Source organism: Sebastes fasciatus, chromosome 13 (genome assembly GCF_043250625.1).
Source record: "Sebastes fasciatus isolate fSebFas1 chromosome 13, fSebFas1.pri, whole genome shotgun sequence".
Taxonomy (NCBI): domain Eukaryota; kingdom Metazoa; phylum Chordata; class Actinopteri; order Perciformes; family Sebastidae; genus Sebastes; species Sebastes fasciatus.
The window spans coordinates 4,001,101-4,020,914 of NC_133807.1; the positions used below are offsets into that span (position 1 = coordinate 4,001,101).

At 38.3% G+C, this 19,814-nt stretch overlaps 1 protein-coding gene across 1 annotated transcript in view; it reads left to right on the plus strand.

The window, feature by feature from the left end:
- Positions 1-19,814, plus strand: part of LOC141781478 (uncharacterized) — a 50,490-nt gene that overhangs the window by 20,864 nt on the left and 9,812 nt on the right. Inside the window, exons 12-16 of the mRNA XM_074657237.1 lie at positions 919-1,092; positions 1,828-2,001; positions 2,825-2,998; positions 3,722-3,895; positions 4,617-4,790. Of these exons, the coding sequence (XP_074513338.1) occupies positions 919-1,092; positions 1,828-2,001; positions 2,825-2,998; positions 3,722-3,895; positions 4,617-4,790 (870 nt within the window). The remainder of the gene's footprint in view (positions 1-918; positions 1,093-1,827; positions 2,002-2,824; positions 2,999-3,721; positions 3,896-4,616; positions 4,791-19,814) is intronic.

Here is a 19,814-nt window from a genome sequence, read left to right on the forward strand (position 1 = left end):
TAGAGACCACCTTGGAGAAGTTAGAGGAAGTATACACGTGTGACTACGTCCGGTATTCAAAATAAGGTGTTAACAAAGGGAACTGTATGTACAAAATACATATATGGAAATAAGATTGACTTATTATATTCACCAGAAGTATAAAACATTACATGTCCCTTATAAATTAAAAAGAAAATACTACTAATTTGTGAGGGAAATGTCTTTATTCTTTATATTTTTGGATTGCTGGAAAAAATTTAATAAATACTTCCTGACAATGACTGATATATTTGACTTCAGGACATCTCTGACTACATTCATGCTGAAAATCCAACATTTTTACTGGATTACTTTAGATATTTTCCCCAAAGTAAAAGTCCCTGGAAGTGTATTTTTTCCCATGGTCTATTGCTACAAAAGTTATTAAAAATCACAATAAATCGCAAAATCTAATCAAAAGACTTGTAGAATAGCAATACTTAAAAATCACAATACATATTGAATCGAGATTGTATTGAATCGGGAGATATTTGAATCATCCCATTCCTAGTAAACACACACTTGATTTGTCGGACTCAGACTGCTGAATCTTCATATTAGTTTCAGTTGAACTTATGAAGTAATTTCTTACCAACAGTCCAACAAGCCTGATTTGTTATCTAATTCTCTAATTCCAGACTTGACAGAGATCAGCAGCATGTTATTGATGTGTGTTGACATGAATAGTTGTATGAATGTTGTGGTGACATTTGGATGATGTCTGTAGAAGGCTGACATTATGATGATCCACAATAACACAATGACAAAGTCACTCTACTCATTTTAGGGAAAAGCTCATTGATTAGGACATAGTAATGTTGAGCTACACATTTAAAACCTGAACACATCTGATTGAATAATGAAATGATTTGTATTTACTTTTTTCGTCTTATTCAGATTGGACGACTGCAGGTTGTCAGAGATCAGCTGTGCTTCTCTGGCCTCAGCTCTGAAGTCCAACCCCTCCCATCTGACAGACCTGCAGCTGAGTGAAAACAAGCTGCAGGATTCAGGAGTGAAGCACCTGTGTGGTTTTCTAGAGAGTCCACACTGTAGACTGGAGACTCTGAGGTCAGTTCACTGACTCTCTGTTACTATTATAGATCTTATATGTTTAATTAACAATTTAACCTAATTTATGTAAAAACATAACATTCTTCATATTTTCATGTTTCTTGAACTAAATTTAGTCTGCAGTCACAAAAGACTTGTGTTTCTTAAAGAAAGTGTAGAAAATGTCCACTGTTAGTTGTTAAAGTAAATTAATGTTTATCATTGTTGGTAAATGGTCACATCTGGATACAGAAGATCCTCTGAACTAATATTGGTTTTACATTGATCAAGTTTACTTCATGAAGTAGAAATATTTGTCTGGTTTCTGTTAATTTCAACGTATTCCACAAATAATGTCTAATCATTGATATTGATCCTTCTGAACACACACACACACACGCACACACACACACATACACACACACACACACACACACACAAACACACACACACACACACACACACACACACACACACACACACACACATAGATGAACACAGAGATCAGCAGCATGTTATTGATGTGTGTTGACATGAATAGGTGTATGAATGTTGTGGTGACATTTGGATGATGTCTGTAGAAGGCTGACATTATGATGATCCACAATAACACAATGACAAAGTCACTCTACTCATTTTAGGGAAAAGATCATTGATTAGGACATAGTACTGTTGAGCTACACATTTAAAACCTGAACACATCTGATTGGATTATGAAGTGATTTTTATCTCCATCATTTATTCTTTATTCAGATTGAGTGTCTGCAGTTTGTCAGAGATCAGCTGTGCTTCTCTGGTCTCAGCTCTGAAGTCCAACCCCTCCCATCTGAGATACCTGACTCTGGGTGGAAACGAGCTGCAGGATTCAGGAGTGAAGCTCCTGTGTGGTTTTCTGAAGAATCCACACTGTAGACTGGAGACTCTAAGGTCAGACACCATTTTTTACTTTTTGCTGATTTTTTTGTTGCCTGATTTTCTTCCCTTTCCCCCAAAATCCTTCCTGACATATTTGACATATTTGGAAACTTTGAGATCCTGAGTTGAATCTTGAATCAATTTCTGTGGGTTTTTATTTGTGTTTGGCTGCACAACATGAGTTAGTATAGATGGATCCACTAGCGGGGCTGTCAGAGTTTAAGAGGTGAAGTCACTACGTCTTTATTGAAGTAGCAGCACGTTGTCATTCATATTAATGAGAGCTCTGTTTCACTTTTTGTATTTTAGTTTTTAACCTGCATGCAGCGCCACATGCTGCCCCTTTTATCCACACACGTTCACACGTTCACACACACACACACACACACACACACACACACACACACACACACACACACACACACACACACACACACACACATACATAGGGTCGGATACAGAGAATACACACACACTCAATATTATTCTATTCACACACTTGTATTTATATTCCATATTGTATATAAACCCCTCTCATTGTAAATAATGCCATTGTCCCCACAATTTTTATCACATTTAAACATTATTTGTATAGTTGATGTTGTTTTCCACAATCTTGTGAGCACTGCCACTTTGCATTTCACTGCACATCCTGTATGAGCATGTGACAAATAAAACTCTTGAATCTTGAATCCTGTTGGCTTCAGGTGTTTGGAGTTTACATTTTCTAAACTTCTACGTTCTAAACCTTCAGCTCTGAACACATTATTAAACATTGAATGATTTCAAGCAGGAACGTTGTCTTCTAAACTTACATCATTTATTCTTTATTCAGATTGTGGGACTGCAGGTTGTCAAAGATCAGCTGTGCTTCTCTGGTCTCAGCTCTGAAGTCCAGCCCCTCCCATCTGAGAGAGCTGGAGCTGAGTTACAACGACCTGAAGGATTCAGGAGTGGAGCTCCTGTGTGGTTTTCTGGAGAGTCCAAACTGTAGACTGGAGTTTCTGGGGTCAGTTCACTGACTCTCTGTTACTATTATAGATCTTATAGGTTTGATTAACAATTTAACCTAATTTATGTAAAAACATAACATTCTTCATATTTTCATGTTTCTTGAACTAAATTTAGTCTGCAGTCACAAAAGACTTGTGTTTCTTAAAGAAAGTGTAGAAAATGTCCACTGTTAGTTGTTAAAGTAAATTAATGTTTATCATTGTTGGTAAATGGTCACATCTGGATACAGAAGATCCTCTGAACTAATATTGGTTTTGCATTGATCAAGTTTAGTTCATGAAGTGATTTTTGGTTTCTGTTAATTTCAACGTATTCCACAAATAATGTCTGATCATTGATATTGATCATTCAGAACACACACACACACACACACACACACACACACACACACACACACACACATACACACTAAATGCAGTTGTTTAAAGGATCAATATAGTATTGATCCTGTAATTCCAGACTTGACAGAGATCAGCAGCATGTTATTGATGTGTGTTGACATGAATAGGTGTATGAATGTTGTGGTAACATTTGGATGATGTCTGTAGAAGGCTGACATTATGATGATCCACAATAACACAATGACAAAGTCACTCTACACATTTTACGGAATAGCTCATTGATTAGGACATAGTAATATTGAGCTACACATTTAAAACCTGAACACATCTGATTGAATTATGAAATGATTTGTATTTACTTTTTTCATCTTATTCAGATTGGACGACTGCAGGTTGTCAGATATCAGCTGTGCTTCTCTGGTCCGAGCTCTGAAGTCCAACCCCTCCCATCTGACAGACCTGCAGCTGAGTGAAAACAAGCTGCAGGATTCAGGAGTGAAGCGCCTGTGTGGTTTTCTAGAGAGTCCACACTGTAGACTGGAGACTCTGAGGTCAGTTCACTGACTCTCTGTTACTATTATAGATCTTATATGTTTAATTAACAATTTAACCTAATTTATGTACAAACATAACTTACATCCATAAAGTTGTTAATGTCCTTTTGTTCATATTTTCATCTTTCTTGAACTAAATTTAGTCTGCAGTCACAAAAGACTTGTGTTTCTTAAAGAAACTGTAGAAAATGTCCACTGTTAGTTGTTAAAGTAAATTAATGTTTATCATTGTTGGTAAATGGTCACATCTGGATACAGAAAATCCTCTGAACTAATATTGGTTTTGCATTGATCAAGTTTACTTCATGAAGTGATTTTTGGTTTCTGTTAATTTCAACGTATTCCACAAATAATGTCTGATCATTGATATTGATCATTCAGAACACACACACACACACACACACACACACACTAAATGCAGTTGTTTAAAGGATCAATATAGTATTGATCCTGTAATTCCAGACTTGACAGAGATCAGCAGCATCTTATTGATGTGTGTTGACATGAATAGTTGTATGAATGTTGTGGTGACATTTGGATGATGTCTGTAGAAGGCTGACATTATGATCCACAATAACACAATGACAAAGTCACTCTACACATTTTACGGAATAGCTCATTGATTAGGACATAGTAATATTGAGCTACACATTTAAAACCTGAACACATCTGATTGAATTATGAAATGATTTGTATTTACTTTTTTCATCTTATTCAGATTGGAGGACTGCAGGTTGTCAGATATCAGCTGTGCTTCTCTGGTCCGAGCTCTGAAGTCCAACCCCTCCCATCTGAGAGAGCTGGATCTGAGTGGAAACGACCTGCAGGATTCAGGAGTGAAGCTCCTGTGTGGTTTTCTGGAGAATCCACACTGTAGACTGGAGGCTCTGAGGTCAGACACTATTTTTTACTTCTGTGCTGAGATTAATATGATGTGAAAGTTGTGGTGACACTAAATTGCAGACATAAGGCTGATATCATACTGATCCACGCTGAGTATCTTAATGCTAAAGTACATTTTCTTCTACAGTGGTTTAGTCCATTGACTGCGGCAGAGCAATGTTAAGCTACACAATTAAAACCTTAATATATCACAACACCTGACTTGCATCACGTTTTTTTTTTTTTTTTTAAAGAAATGATGATAAAATAAATACATAAATATAAAGAAAAAAATAATCTCTATTTCAGTTATCAGACAATAATAAATATATTCAGTATTTGTTTTTTTTTGTTGTTTTTTTAAGTAAATCTTATGAAGCTATATGATGCTTATACTGACTGAAAAGTTTAAACTGAAGATGTTTTGATTTTATGACTCCACTATTCCTAAATTATAAATTATATTGTAGATGTCTTATCTTACATATCTTTTGTTCACATATTCCCAAAATCCATCCTGACATATTTGGAAACTTTGAGATCCTGAGTCGAATCTGGAATCAATTTCTGTGGGTTTTTATTTGTGTTTGGCTGCACAACATGGGTTTGTATAGATGGATCCACTGGTGGAGCTGTCAGAGTTTAAGAGGTGAAGTCACGACGTCTTCATTGAAGTAGCAGCACGTTGTCATTCATATTAATGAGAGCTCTGTTTCACTTTTTGTATTTTACAGTTTTTAACCTGCATCCTGTTTACATTTTCTAAACTTCTACGTTCTAAACCTTCTTCAGTTCGGAACAGATTATTAAACATTGAATGATTTCAAGCAGGAACGTTGTCTTCTAAACTTACATCATTTATTCTTTATTCAGATTGTGGGACTGCAGGTTGTCAGAGATCAGCTGTGCTTCTCTGGCCTCAGCTCTGAAGTCCAACCCCTCCTATCTGAGAGGGAGCTGGGTGGAAACGAGCTGCAGGATTCAGATGTGAAGCTGCTGTCTGATCTTGTGAAGAGTCCAAACTGCAGGCTGAAGACTCTGAGGTCAGTAGAGGGTCGGAGTCGGTCCATGCTGGTTTCAGCAGTATTGTTGTGATGTGTTTCCTCAGTTAAGCTGTGAGAGGAGAACGGTGACACAGAGAGAGAGAGAGAGAACAGTCAACCAATCAGATCAGCCAGAAGCTTGTTGTGATCATGTGTTAGAGTTGATGTGAAGAAGATGTTGTTGTTGTGTTCATGTCTCCAGGAAATGAAGCTGGATTACAGCTGACAGCATCACAACATGTATAGAGACAGTGGTCCTCATCCATCAAACTGTCGTACCATCAGATCTGATCAGAAAGTGTTTGTTCTCTCAATGATCAGTTCATCTTTGTCACAGCTCTGAGATCAGTCTGACTGAAGACTCAAATCACTGGCTCTTATTTCATAGAACCATCGTTACATTTAGTAACCATGACGTGGTCTTTATACAGACCAGAACCTCTGCTGAAGTCCAGTAATCATTTGTAATTCAAATGTCACTGAGACCCTGTTTTCTAACACCTTTGAACCCTAACAGCAGTAAATCCATCATTAAAGTGAGCAGTGAATGTCTCTCTGATTCTGCAGTATTGATGCGTTCAGGACTCTCAGCAGTTTATTTCCACTGTGTACTTCAGTGAAATCTACAGACTTGATGCCCAAAGTCTCTGCAGGTCTGTGAGTGCTGAGCTCAGTGTGTTCACTCCAATACGTTAACATGAGAGCTGAAAGGAAGCCGGCTACGCTACACAGACTGAAGTCCCTGCTGCTCTTTATACTGGATGATTTATTTATTTTTTAATTGTATCTTTATATAACCAGATAACTCAATTAAGAACCAATTCTGATTTACAATGACGACCTGGTTCAAGAGGCAGCAACAGAAGGCAAGGCCATACAAGATATTAGATCATAGAACATAAGTATGATAAGTGCAATAAAACATTAGACAAAATTAAAACATCACAATATATACAGTATATACAACAATATATATATATATGTATATGTGCTGTGTTCCAGAGAGGCAAATTCAGAAGCAGGTGCAGTGATCAGAAACTATCTCTTGTAATGAGTTATTAAAGGAAAGTAACAGGATGAGTGTGTGGAGTTTTAGTGTCTTTTGTAACTCGTTCCAGTCACTAGGAGCATCAAACTGGAATGAGTGACGACCAAAGGAGGTGCAGACTTTAGGAACGACCATACTAATGAATTTGCTAGAGCATAAATTGCGGTTACTGTTGGAGATATTGAGTAGTGAGCGGAGATATGGAGGTTGGTTCTGCCAATGATAGTTTTATAAATGAACTGTGTGCTGCATCACTGACTGACAGCTGATGAAGGGAGTCTCTGTAAACACTGATTCATGACTTCTGTTCTCTTCTTCTCTCATCAGCTGGAAGGAGTGGCCTGTGTGGCTGTGTTGAGAGGATCAGCCGTGTCCTGATGATCCACAGAGGCTCACCACCTGGACCTGGATCTTATTAACTCTTTTTTTATTCATTCATATATTCTCAACCCAAAATGCCTCTGCAGAATATTTCAGTTTATGACAACATAACTGTAGATGAACACATTTAAATAGATCTTTCTGCTTTGCTTTGTGTTGCAGCTCCACTCTGTGGAACGATGGAGTTTTGCTGTTTATTTCCACATATTTCTAAATAACAGTGGAAGTTAATAAAGTTACCCTATTAAAACCAAGCCCTCAGGAAGAGCGCCGGGCAGCAGTACTACAACTTCTGTGACCGTCACGTGATTCCATTGGGCCAAAAAATACTTTTTCCCATAGACTTACATTGGGAAAGAGACGTCTGTAACTCAGCGGATAGTTTATTTTGAGGTGAATCAACTTCCCAGTATGAACACTCTAATAGCCCTTATTTAAATAATTAGGTCCTAAAAGTTGTAAAATGCACTAATAGCTGAATCCAGAGTAATTTCCCTTCCTCTGTTCATGTGACCGAGCTATGTGACTGAGCAGACGCTACTATGCCTGCTCTATGGGACCAATTTGTGTGGAAGATCGCCGGAAGATCCGGGTACTTTTCCAATCGGAAGTCGAGCCATTTTGGCTTCATGCGCCACTGAGCAACTTTCATAGGACCGAACGGGGCGCCGTCTCCAACGCTGTATCCAGGTCTCTTAATACTGTACGTCCATGGTAGTATGTGATGGGAAGGGTCCCTCCACACCTTCGTGGGATGTTGCAGAGGGTACAGAGCCGCTTCAACCACCACCCCGCCAAAGCCCGCAGCACAATAGAGCAGATCCATTATGATGAAGGTGCAACGGAGGTGCCTGCTATTTAAAGAGCTGGTCCATTATTATTTTATTTTTATTTATTTTTATGTGTGTGTTCCTAATATATTGAAATCCGAACATTCAAATTTTGGTTGAAATACTTCCACAGTAACAAGGTTTTGTTTTATTTCCCACACACAGATAACCGTACTTAAACAATTTTTAGTCTAACACTGCCCTGCACTCCGTGTCATAAACTGCCTTACATTTTAAACTGTACAGAAAATAGTGAAAGTAACTGGCTGTCATTAAATTACATACCGGCGGGTGTGCAGTTTGCAGGAGCTTAGTTTAGTTATTATACTGTAACTAATAGGGGTGGGGGGAAAAAATCCATTCGCTTATTTTGAAATAGATTTTTTTAATACCAGGATCAATATATTTGCTTCATTGAGTCTATGCGGAGTTAGAAGGAAGTTACCGATTTTATTTTTGTATTGTAGTCAGAGTACCGTGACGCCATATCCGTTCTGTATCCGTCAACCAAATCAAACCACAGTCGGCCGCAGTGTGCTGTAACGAAAAAGCGGAAAACAGTGGATACCACCTGCACCCTCACATGTTAAATCCAAAGTGCTAAACTCTACACATCCAGTAAAGTATGGAAACACTTTGGGTTTCACACATTGCAGGAAAAGCAGAGCTAGACGCCACGGCTAAAGCTGCATGTTAACTCTGTCATGGACAGGAAACGTTAATGATTGCAGTAACGTGCGGTCGAGCTGGCCGTCACTCTCATCTCCGTGGTCAAATGGGCCGACGCTACAGCTGTAGAGCACCCATATACTGACATTTATGTTGAATGCATTCAAACGGCCCCGATGGAGCTGACCATGGATGGATAAAGAGAACGGAGCTGATGGGAGAGCTAGCGACGACCTTGGAGAAGTTAGAGGACGTATACACGTGTGACTACGTCCGGGTTTTCAAAATAAGGTGTTAACAAAGGGAACTGTATACAAAACACTTATATGTAAATAAGATTGATTGTATTATATTCACCAAAAGTATAAAACATTACATGTCCCTTATAAATGAAAAAAGAAAATACCACCAATTTGTGAGGGAAATGTCTTTATTCTTTATAATTTTGGGTTGCTGGAAAAAATTTAATAAATACTTCCTGACAATGACTGATATATTTGACTTCAGGACATCTCTTTTTGCTGGTCTTTCCCATTAGTGCTTTTATACGGCTTGACTCCTCGACTCCTCGACTCGCGTCTTAGTCCCACCCACGGGAGATGCGAGCGGAGGAGGCGAGGAAAAGACTCGAGGAGAGAGGAAACGAGGAAATATGTTTTTAGAGACATGAGACGTCGTTTCCTCTGAAGCGTCACGTGAAGCGACGTCCGTTTCTGATGACAGCAGCAGCTGATCACATCTGGATCAGCTGTCAGTTGGCTTCAACAGCTTTTTATGTCTGAACTGATCTAATAGTAATAAAGAAACAGAGTTATCAGAGCAGCAGTGTTTCCTCTCTGTAGCCTGTTACCTGTTTAACAAACACCTGCACATTAATAACAGCTGCAGTCTGTATTTCTACTGTGGACTGAGTCCTGCTTAGAGGACCAGGAACCATCTCTACTGTGGACTGAGTCCTGCTTAGAGGACCAGGAACCATCTCTACTGGCACAATATCTTTATATTATTTATTCATTATTAGCGTCTGTATTAATTTATATTCTGACAGTAGAAGTTATGTATTAGTCTGAATGTTTGAGGGAAAAGTGAAATGATATAACTCATATCAAACCCGACGCTCAGGAATTATCAGCTTCACATGTGACTGAATGGAAATGAGGATAAATGATGTAAAAGGTATAAAAGACAGACCCTCCTTCTCTCTCTGACTTTAACTGGATACTTAATAAAAGTGAATGATCATAACAGATCATCAAAAGAAAACTCTTTCTAATAAATGAAGAAAGTTATTTTAAGTCTGTTCATTGTCAGCTTTTATAAACCCCTCTCAGTGTCAGACTCCTTCAGTGACGGTGTGTGAAGTAGAGATACTGCAGGTCCTTCTGCTGCTGGAACACTTCACCATCAACATGATCCGTCTGTTGTTCACACCTACAGTTAACACAGATTATAACTAGATGGTGAATCAGAAGACAACTAAAATATAAAACTGTTAATCTGTGATCCGTCTTCACTCTGGTATGAAACTCTAGTGATGTTGATGTATCAGATCAGTCTGATCGGCGCGGCGTCCAATCAATAACTGATATCCAATAAGGGGGCGTGTCGGTCGGTGATAAACTTCCGTGCAGGAGACACTGGAGGATGCACTGGTGTATCCTCGCTCATAGCTCCTCCAGCAAGCCTCCTCGCTCCTCGATCCTCGCTCCTCGATGCGCATTTTATGAATTGGGACGTCCTTCAAGATGGAGCGCTGAGATCGATTTCCAGGTCACAGCCGGACGGCCGAGGAGCGAGGAGACGAGGAGGCGAAAAATGGTGAAATGAGATGCAGCTCAGGTAGAGCTAAACAGGAAGCTATTAAACAGGAAGTGACTACACAGGAAGTGACTACAAAGGAAGTGACATCGTGGAATGACAGGAACTGACAAATAATATGAATTTACACATGAATTTCTTTTTAACTATAAAGTAATTATTTCCATCTCGTTTGATTACATATAATTGCTCAAATAAGACGTGAGAAAATAAAATAAAAGTCTTGAAAGGCACAACAATAATGTTTGATGTAAAATAAACCAACAGAAGTGATTAAGATGCATACTCTAGATTTTATATTCACTAATCATGTACACACTGGAAAATTACAGTTCTATGAGATACTCTGCTAGTTTTCATGTTACATGACTGAACACAGACACATAAAGTCGCCCGTGGAGCTTTTTCCCCTCAGAAATCAGTGTTGAAGAGGTCGATATCACCACCTTTCATGTTCTGTTGTTCCTGCTGGAACTGCTTTCTGCCAGATGTCACCGTTCCCTCTGTTTTACCCCAAAGGTGGTTTATCTGAATGGATGCAGTGAACACTGAACTGATGATGTGAATGCTTTCTTTCTGACTGACTTGTTTTTGTAAAGGTTAAGTGTCATCATAATGTAGTTAAACTTGATTTAAAATGATGGAAACTGGATTTGAAATTAAACTCAGCAAACAAGTTGCACAAACGCCCACTTAGACTCAAGTATGAACTGATTAGAGTTTGGTGGTCAAAGGTCAAAGGTCACTGTGACCTCACAAAACACATTTTTGGCCATAACTCAAGAATTCATATGCTAATTATGACAATTTCACACAAATGTTTATTATGATAAAATGATGAAGTGATGACATTTCCGACAGACATGGATGTAAACTGCAACTTGACTGGTTGGGGGAAGCAGACAACCGTGAGGCGGATATTCTCGTTTTTTCTTTTCCAAGACAAAACAAGTTTATTTATTCCATCTATGTTTAAGTATTTTGAGTCAACTCATTTTAAAATAAGTTAGCTAACTTTGCGATATTAACAAAGAAACGTAGCTAACGTTAGTGTTAGCGGTCACTTTCATTTTTTAAAACTTAAACATGTTTCTGTGGTTTTCTGTCCACATCTTAAGATGAACAAATATCTGTTACTGCACTGGACAGTGAACTCATCATTGTAGTAAAGATGAGACTGCAGGTATTTTGTCATATTAATATTCAACAACTGTCTTTGACTGAACCTCTTTAACATCTCACACAATAAATAAAAGTTCAGTGTTCCTCAGCAGGGAGAGAAAACTGCATGTTCATATGTTATAATAAGTGCAGCAGTATATTCTAGTAAACTTCACAGTCCCAGTAGCTACAGTTTGTGCCTCTCATGTCTTTAGACCTTTAAACTCAAGTCACAGAGCTAAGCAAACTATTTTCTGACTATCTTTGAAAAATCCATAAAATCCTTCATCAGCAACACTTACAGCTGTTTTAAAGACTCCACAAAGACTCTTCTGAACATCTGTCGCAAAATAAAAACAAATATTTCTAATCAGTTTACCAAGTTGTGATTGTATATCCAAATCCAGGTTGCTGGAAACGGCACGTCCTTGCTCTAAAACACAAGCAAAACATTCACACCTTTTGTATGATATTGGAATTGTATATTGGAAGAAACATCAATGTAAACAAATGTAACTCATATAATAATAAAACATATTTTAAAATTGTGCTTCACATTGTACTAACTGAGCAATAAGATGTGTCATTTCTGGCTACCATCTGTGGTTGGATTATAAAAAAGAGTTCCACAGTTGCAACGCAGGAAAATGGCTTAAATTATTTTGTATTATGCAACAGACCAGAACAGAACAGAAAAAATACTTAAGTTTTATACTAAATAGATTTATTAACATGATTTAAACATAAAGCTGAGATCTCTCCATTCCTGCACCACCATGTTCTTGTTTGGTTGGCTTCGGCTATGTTACTAGATTAGGTTTTACACCCTCCATTCACCACACAACCACTCATCCATCTGCTGACAAACTGATAACACTGATTCACACACCTCATCACCTCACTGTTTAGTAATAAACTTGAACACCTTTCAGTTGCGTGAGTGCACACAAACACACACACACACACACACACACACACACACACACACACACACACACACGCACACACTCACACAGTCACACACACTCAGATAAACTCACCTGACTTCCTGTAAATGGAGAGGGGAGGAGCAACACTCAGCAGGTGATCCAGGTACATGAACAGGAAGAGAACCCTGACTCTTAAAGTGTTCAGTGACTCCATGTTGAGTGAACAAAGCAGTAGGATGAAGACTGAAGACTGAAGCAGGGTGAGTGTTATTCCAACATTTTATTATTTCACTGTCAAAGTCTCTGAGTCAGTTTTCTCCCTGTGGACTGTAGAGGAGAGAAATGTTAGAATGAACTCAACAGTTTGATTCATCTGTGAACACAAAGTCATGACTGGCTGAATAATCCTCATTAAACCTGCTGTAACCCAAGAAAACAAGCAGAGATTTAAAGAGAACTGACCAGGTGAATGCTGGATGCTTTTATTATACTGTATAATGTGTGTTACTTCCTGTTCTGTCAGTCTTGCCTGTGACTCTTGCACAAACTTGTTTTTGTTAAATGTTCTGAGCTCACAGTCAGTGTTCCTGTTTCACCTCTCAGACTGACTTCAGATCAGAAGATGAGTGGTGGTGTGGAGGAAGAGGAGGACAGAGCAGAGTCTCTAGTCTCTGGCTGTCTGTCTATGAAGAATGACGGGTCCAAAGATCAACCTCCAAACGTCAGTAATGAACCTGGAACCTCAGAGTCAAAGTAAGAGACTGTTTTTACTATAAGATTACCTGGTGGAAAATTAAGCATTGAGGATGAAGACAAAATGTTCTGCTAAAAGATTAATATTCCTCAAAATGCAGCTTCATGTTGTACTAACAGAGGAAGAAGATGTGTCATCTCTGGCTACCATCTATGTTTGGATGATGAAAAAGAGTTGCAACTCAGGAAAATGGCTTAAATTATTTAATAACAGACAATATTTTTCTCTTTCAGATGTTGAAAAGAATCTTAGCCATATAAGTCTGAAAACAAAAAACTGAAATATTACAAAAAAAGCACATTTGTTTTAATCAAATTGATTTAAACATAAAAATGAGATAACATTTGACCAAAACTCATTTTAATTCAACCTGTTCAAGCCAAAAGAGATTCTCGTAAACACAGCGTGTTAAAAAGCTGATCTGTGTGAGTAACACACACACCCTCATAGATAAACTCTAAGGTCAAAGATTTCCTGTAAATGAATAACAGAGCAGAAGGATGGAGACTGTAGACTGAGGCAGGGTGGTAGCGGGGCAGCTAAACTGAAATATTTGTAACAATTGTGCATTTTTCTATAGAAGAAACACATTTGGCACAGATGTAGGTTTATATGTTATGAAAATATATAGATATTGGGGCACTGCAAATTTGGCCCCTGGGTGCTGTGTCAGCCATTTTTTTCAAAATGGCCACCAAATAGGAGCTAAATATTCCAAAATGTTGCAGAATATTTTCATTTGCAGTAAAATTGACAGAGATATCGCTGGACAAAGGTCTGGCTCACCAGTAACTTCTAATCACAGTTAAAGTGATACTGAACTTTGGTAGAACTTTGGGTTGTATTGCTAACTAGCCGTGATATATGACCAACTAAAGAAGAAAAACATCATCAACGGGCGTGAGCGGATTACGTTTTGTTGTGCTTTTTCTCTCTCTCTATTTACTCCCTTGCTTGGGAAACAGGTCGCTATGGTTGCTTTCACTCATAACCCATTCTGTTCGGTTAAAACAAACTCAGGTCTGTTTGCCCGGTTAGTACAGTTTGTTTAGGGTGATGTGAAAGCTCATTCAAACTCTGGTGAAGACCAAACAACCGAACTCTGGTCCACCTTAAAAGTTTTGTCTCGGTCCGCTTCCAAGCAAACTCTGGTGTTGTTTGATTCAGATGTGAAAGCAAGCGAACCAACCACCAGCAGAGATGTGATTTTAGCATTATTTCAAAAGCTAAACTACTAATAAATCCATCTGCTGATGGTGAAATCTGTTCAGGAAGTGATCTTATTGATTGTATTTAACGTCATGTATAGAAGCACGGCAGCGGTTAAAACTGCTGTGCTTGTATCTAACTCTGTGTACTTTGTCAGTTCATGAACTCCATTAAAAAGTGTGTGACAGCGATCCCAAAGTAATACGCCTCATGCACGTGTCCGTGCGCTCCCCGACGTTCGCACTATGCATTCGCACCAATCATCTGAAAGCGTGCAAAGGGGCTTTTGTACAGTCCTGTCTCTACTATTACAATATGATACGATACAACTTTATTGTCAGTTTGCACTGAAATTCATTTTGCATCCATAGGCAGCTCAGTTTGAGAAAAAGTACACATACAATAGACATACTGTTACCATAAACAGACAGACAAGTAAGACCCATCAGACAAAAAAACAAAACACATCACAATTATTCATACATAACCCATTACAAAATTACCATCTGTCCTCTGGATTTACATGTCTTTAGCAGCACATTAATTATTATTTAACAGCAAGATGGACTGATGAACAAAAGCGTTCTTTAGCCTGATGCGGTTAAACGTAGGGACTCTGAATCGCTTCTTGGATGGCAGAAGTTGATATTCCCCATTTAAAACATGTAAGGTATCAGAAGAGATGCTGTTGGCAAGTCTGAGCATGCTCTTGTTGTGAGTTGCTTGAAAGGAGGCTGTCACAGGTTGGCCAATGATCTTCGCGCAGATTTTGATTTGGCTATAAAGTTTAGTTTTAAGTTTTACAGATATACTACCGAGCCAGGCTGTGCTGCAGTACAACAGGACACTCTGAATCACGGAACTGAAAAATAGAAAAATAATCTGGCTACTGGCTCCAAATGATCTGAGTCTGCGAAGAAAGTAAATGCGCTGCTGTATCTTCTACAAGTAAATTCAATGTGAGGGGTCTATGATAGGGTGGAGTCTATCATAACTCCCAGGTATTTGTATGAAGAGACCTGTTTATAATTATTCATCATAACATGTGGCCAATTTATTAGTATGTATTAATCAAAGAACACAAATATACACATCAGAAGCAATAAAGTGCTGCAAAAAATTCTGTCAGTCACAGAATTTGATTTCCCCACGTGGGTCCTGATGATGCAGGATGACAATCAGAGAGTTACCTGTCAGTCTCTATGACTTCCTGTTTACTCCTCTGGTTGGTTTGTAAAAAGTCAGTGTGAACAGGAACCGGACCAGAACTAAAATGTAACAATGGATTATTTTTTCTCTTGGTCCGGTCCAAATGAACTCAACTACAGGCGTGAAAGAACCTTTAATCACACTTTTAGCACATAAACAAACGTGAACAAAGGGGACTCTGCCAACATGTAAATAAGGAGTTCTGTAGTCCATGTGATTTGAATTTGATAATAAAAAATGGAATCAACTTTAAAAATTCGAAATATCGTGGAATTTACCAAAATGTGGATACAATTGATAAAAACCAGGGTTTTCCCTGCCATTATAAGTGTTTTTTCACAGCGTCTGAGCCAACTGAACAGAAAACAAACTATGCTGCTATGTTTTGGTGTCCTTTACGGGGACGCTGCTTCTGTCCTCTGCTCTCTGTGTTGGTGTTTCATCGAGAGCGAGGCTCAGATTCTCGTCCTCACACGGACACACTGGTGGCTTCTCAGTGCGAGACCTATAAAAAACATGAAGACTCTGACATGTTCCCGTGGTACCAGTCCATCTATCCCCTCAGTCACGAACAGCTTGCTGGCAGGACCTCACAAATATGTTGTGCTGGTTAAAGGTTCAGCGAAAATTTGTTTCAAATCCCGGCGCTCTTTCTGGGGGCTTGATTTAGTAATATCTAAAGATATTCCTCTACACTTCAGTAATGATCCTGCACCGTCAGACACAAAGTAAGAGAGCTGCTATATTAAAAATGTCTACACAAATGTATTTGCCAACTAAAATTTAACAGACTTCGTCAAATAAACTCTTCCTCTTAGTATCTGTGACAGCTGTCAGTCACCTAGAAAAGATGTAGTCTAATCTAAGAAAACTGCTACAAGCTTTTAACCCTCGTTATTGTCAACAGTAGCAGTAGTTTGTGTGTTTAGAGCTGCCTTAATGACCTAAAAAAGAGAATTTATCAAGGATTCAAGCAATATGAATAAAATCATCTTGGTGTTTGCAGAGTTCATTACAGACAGAGAGCAGAGTCTCCAGCACCCAGCTGTCTGTCTATGAAGAGTGACTGGTCCATAGGTAGACCTCCAGACTTCAGTAATGAACCTGGACCCTCAGACACAAAGTAAGAGAGCTGCTACTAACTCATTTACATGACTCATTTTTCAGCTATCTCCGCCAATGTTTTCTGTTGATTTTGTTTGTATGTTAAAGTTTTTATTGAAGTTTATTTGCCAACTAAAATTTAACAAACTTTTTGTGACACAGACAAAGTTAAATGATTTGTGCCATTTTCCTCTTAATATCTGTGACAGCTGTCAGTCACCTAGAAAAGATGTAATGTAATCAAATAGGCTATAGCTACAAACTTTTAAACTTCCTAATTATTGACAGTAGCAGTAGTTTGTGTATTTAGAGCTAATTAGATGGCTTTAACATCAGACAATTTATCAAGGATTCATGTGATATGAGTTCAACCATCTTGGTGTTTGCAGAGTTCAGTACAGACAGAGAGCAGAGTCTCCAGTACCCAGCTGTCTGTCTATGAAGAGTGACTGGTCCAAACATTCTCCTCTGAACTTCAGTACTGAACCTGGACCCTCAGACACAAAGTAAGAGACTGTTTTTACTGTAAGCTGACCTGCTGGACGATGATGCATTGAAGATGAAGACAAAATGTTCTGCTAAAAGATTTATATTTCTCAAAATGCAACTTCATGTTGTACTGATTGAGCAAGAAGATATGTCATCTCTGGCTACCATCTATGTTTGGATGATGAAAAAGAGTTGCAACTCAGAAAAATGGCTTTACTTATTTTTTTATTATATAAGAGACAATATTTTTTTCTTTCAGATGTTGAGAAGAATCTTCATATAATTCTGAAAAAAAACAGAAATATCACAGAAAAAAAGCACAATATTTTTTAATCAAATTGATTTAAACATCAAAATGAGATAACATTTGACCAAAACTCATTTTAATTTAACCTGTTCAAGCCAAAAGAGACTCTAATAAACACACCATGTTAAAAAGCAATGTAACTACATGTTCTCTCTCTCCATCTGAAAGATTAAAGAAAAACAAATATTAAAAGTCTGCAGGTTAGAGAGAGAGTGATGAGAATTATTGTTTCATGTCAAACAGTGAGATAAGATTAAATGAACCACTGATGTGAGGAGCAAATGTTAATCAAAGAAGTATATATCAAACTGTTTAGTCATCAAATGCATGAAGTAAATATAAACTGTCCTCTTTCATAATAACATATTTTTTAATTTGTGTGTCATGACAGACTTTCTAAATGTGAACTCTCAGATACTCACTGTGAAGTTGTGGCCTCAGCTCTGAAGTCCAACCCCTCCCATCTGAGAGAGCTGGACCTGAGTGACAACCACAACATACAGGATTCAGGAGTGAAGCTGCTGTCTGCTGGACTCGAGAGTCCAAACTGTAGACTGGAAACTCTGAGGTCAGTTCACTGACTGTAACTTATGTAGTTTGCACACACACTCTCTCTGCACTGGCTCTGCTCCAGATGGCGCTAGAGAGGGACATTCTTGTTTTTTCGTCGGTCACCGTAGCTCTCCAACACGCTTGGCACACAGGAGAGGCTTCAGTTGGTTGCAATCTCCTTACGTCATCGCTAGATACCGCCAGATCCTACACACTGGACCTTTAACCACAGACCTTATTTCAGGCATCAAACTAAAAACACATTAAAAAAACCCATTGACTTCCAGACGAGGGAACAGGAAGTGCTTAAATGCTGACTCATTTCTGGGTTTTAGGACAAATTCCTGTAGCACTCTATTTGAACATGTCTAAAGGTGCAGCACTCTTCAACAAACACGTATTGCACCAACTTAAAGGCAAGTAAGTGATGATTATGAATGACATCATCAAATTAGAGGTTTCTGTGGTTCTAAGTTATTCCCACATTCTTTTTGACAGCAGATCTAACTGTGCTCTGTTTTCATGTCAGTATTGTCTAATTATTTGAAGCCGCAGACATTTATATTGCAACAACAACCAAATAAATATTCTGCATCAGACACCTCTTTGCAGGTTCATATTTTTTTTAATTATATCTCCATACAATACTCACATGTTCATATGTACATTCAAAGAATTATTGATGTATGTCATCATTCCTTCTGTCTGTGAAGCAATCCCCGTATAACCTGAGTGTTACGAGATGAGGGCAAAATCCACAGTCTTGTTCTGTGTAAAATGACCTGTAAAGTTGATCTTAAACTAATCGGAGGCTTTAGCAGTCTGAGTTAGATGAATTAGGGCAGAGTGACTTTGAGAAAATCAAATATCACAATATGTTTGACCAAATACTTCGATATCGATATTGCGACGATATTGTAGGATTGACCATTGGTGCTTTCTCAAAATATTTACACAATGAGATATTTGATAAATAATCAAAGTGTCAATAACAAATAATAGAACAGCTAGAACAGTCTGGTAAGTTCAGAAAATTACATCACTTTACTGTAATGTAGCCTTTAAAACCAGGAAAAGACAACACTTATGCCATATCACGATATTACGATATCAAAAATCTAAGATGATATCTTGTCTCATATCACGATATCGATATAATATTAATATATTGCCCAGCCTTAGTATGTCTCCAGTTAGTATGTTGTGTTTGAAAATGTCCTTGTTGAGCTGTAGGAGGAATAGTAACACAAAGAGGGAATTTGGTACTAAACAGTCTGTAACTTTGGGCAACATTGATTTTTTAAAGCCAGAATGGATATATTTACTCCATTTGAGTCTATGCGGAGGTAGAAGGAAGTTACCGCTTTTATTGTTGTAGTCTGAGTGACGTGACGTCATATCCGTTCCAACCAAAACAAACAAGCCGGCCACCGCGAGCTGAAACGATAAAGTATTAAACGTTGGAGGGTCTGCGTGGATACGACCTGCACCCTCCCATTTTAAATCCAGCGTGGTAAACACTACACATCCA